This window comes from Protobothrops mucrosquamatus, unplaced genomic scaffold (assembly GCF_001527695.2).
Source record: "Protobothrops mucrosquamatus isolate PMUCROS unplaced genomic scaffold, P.Mucros_1.0 scaffold644, whole genome shotgun sequence".
Lineage (NCBI taxonomy): Eukaryota > Metazoa > Chordata > Lepidosauria > Squamata > Viperidae > Protobothrops > Protobothrops mucrosquamatus.
This window is the reverse complement of record NW_015386935.1, coordinates 113,092-115,591: the sequence shown is the minus strand read 5'-3', so window position 1 is coordinate 115,591 and position 2,500 is coordinate 113,092. Positions and strand designations below refer to the sequence as shown.

Below are 2,500 nucleotides of genomic sequence, written 5' to 3'. Positions count from 1 at the left end.
GTTGCTGCTCCAATACACACCAAAGTACTTTTACAGCCACCTGCAACATACACAGTTCCTCCCACTATTGCCTAAGCCTAAGGGCACTCCTGTTGTGCACTAAACTAGGTGGCATTAATGCTATGGGCATGACTGTGCAAATATTTCAATCCTCTTCCCCCTCTCAAACTGGTGTCAGTGTCCTAAATGTCCAAACTGATACATTTCTCATGGAAATGATAAGAAAATCTTGCAATATATTTGAACCTCATGACCATCTTCACACATGGCGTATCTCTGTCGAGAAGCACATTTTAGGTGAGGGTTTTTCATTTCGAGTGTGGGCTATCAAAGTTTCACTTTATGTTAATTTCTGTATTTTTATTCTTCTCCTCTTACTCCTCTTCTCATTTCCTAGGAGAGTTGTCCCAAATATTGGCAATCTTTATCACATACTTAGCTCCTACATAATAAAATTACTACCTGAACAGGTAGATGTGTGAAATCTTATTTGCACTTAACAAAAGGAAATGATTAGATGGTTGAATGACAAGACAAGGTGTCAGACAGACACTGAAAGTACATTAGACCGATAAACAGCTCTTCAGTCCTAAGCGGTGGTACAACTCTGAATTTCTAAACTCTTGCATTGGATCCTGCATGTGACATTCTTCTCCCCTTCTGCATAGCACAGAAATAGGTGTCTCTGATAATACTTACATCCTCTACCTATTTGATGACCAATATATATATTTGAAACCCTGACACGCTATGTACACAAATGTAGATGTTAGTCAGAGTTGTTTCCAAGTAGAAATTTAATCCCTGGCATCACCTCATAATCTGTCATCAGCACTTCTATCTCTTTGCTGCCATACATACAACGGCAGCCATGGAAGGAAGTAGGCTGTGTTTATCGGCTTTGTGCAGTGCTAACTATTTTAACCACAGCTTGGAGAGGCAGGTACTTAGAGGGGTCTGGCTTACCCGAACCATCTACAGAGGCTTGCAAGATCTCATGATTGTGCCAGGCGTGATCTACTCCACTTTCCCTCATTTCATCTTCCTCCTCCTCTCTTGGCAACAGTGCTTGGCTCACATGAGGGGAAGACTCATGGTTAGGCACACTTGCAGGGCTGGGTTCCTGATCCAATGCACCAATGATCCCATCGTCTTCGGCAATATGGAGCTTGTCTTCCTCATCTGTTTCCGAACCCGTTTCCAATACATTCTCATAGTTCAATACTGTGGAAAGAGCAAAAATAGCATGAGATAGCTTCACATTTCTACCTAGATTTGAGGGGGGGGGGAAACAAGGCAGGGTTGCTTCATTAAATTCCATAAGGCAGAGGTCCCCAACCTTCTGAGCACCAGGGGCCGGTTCCATGGAGAGAGGTTTTTCCATGGACCGGAGGGTGCGTGGCTTTGTATGCTGCCTGCATCTCGCAGACAGGACTTTGCTTGTTTGTGCAGACCAGTTGCTGGCATGCCGTGGCCCGGTACTGGTCCACAGACCGGGGGTTGGGGACACCCGCCATAAGGCCATCTGAAAGGTACAATTTCTAATAACAACACGGTTTTCTTTCTTTAACTTTTTAAAACTGATACAGTAAACAACAGGGAAGATTTTTAAAAATGGACTTCTCCAGACACAGGGCTATGCCACAAATTTTGTGACTTCAAAAGTGCAATTTAAACACAAAAACCATTTTGTTACACAAAGCCAGGTAACATTCACATATACAGGTTTGATTATTGTCATGTCAAGAACAAAATGTATTGTATATATGCTCATGTGCACACACAAATAAACATTTTAGCAATCATACAGTAATCTATTTACATACTATTTATATTATTCATGCGCGTGTGTGTCATTTTTCACATATGCACATACATGCTACATGTGTACATTTTTTTTCAGTTACACCCAGTATACGCTCTCTCATACATATCTGCTGCAACTGCAATCAACACATGGACTAACTAGATTAACTTTTTCCAAACATAAAATTAAGAAAAGCTAATTCTTCCATTCTACTGATACTACTACTACTACTACTACTACTACTACTACTACTACTATTATTATTATTATTATTATTATTATTATTATTATTATTATTATTATTGTCTTCAGCGCATATTTCAAGTGGCACAACCAAGACAACAAGATTTTAAAAACAAACAAACAGTGACTTACAAACAGCAAGCTGTTTTTGCAGCCTTCAGACCCAGAAATGCTCAGTAGCTTTTCTTAAAATAGACAGCCTGTAAATAAGGTCTGTGAACTCAATTGAAGGTGGCTGTTTCTGAATTAGTCAGCCCTCACAAGACTCTCGGCCTACATGCTAGTACATAAATTGTCCACTTTACCACCAGACAAGAAAGATTAGAGTAATAAACACGGGGCATTAGCTTGGCTAGAGAAACACACCAGCACACCAGTCAGTTCACACATATATTCTCTCTCTCTCTCTCTCTCTCTCTCTCTCTCTCTCTCTCTCTCTCTCTCTCTCTC

The 2,500-nt window shown here is 40.6% G+C and overlaps 1 protein-coding gene across 1 annotated transcript in view; it reads right to left on the bottom strand.

Moving 5' to 3' along the window:
• Positions 1–2,500, bottom strand: part of ZEB2 (zinc finger E-box binding homeobox 2) — a 49,889-nt gene that overhangs the window by 46,132 nt on the left and 1,257 nt on the right. Inside the window, exon 3 of the mRNA XM_015817869.1 lies at positions 967–1,224. Coding sequence (XP_015673355.1) covers positions 967–1,224 — 258 coding nt within the window. The remainder of the gene's footprint in view (positions 1–966; positions 1,225–2,500) is intronic.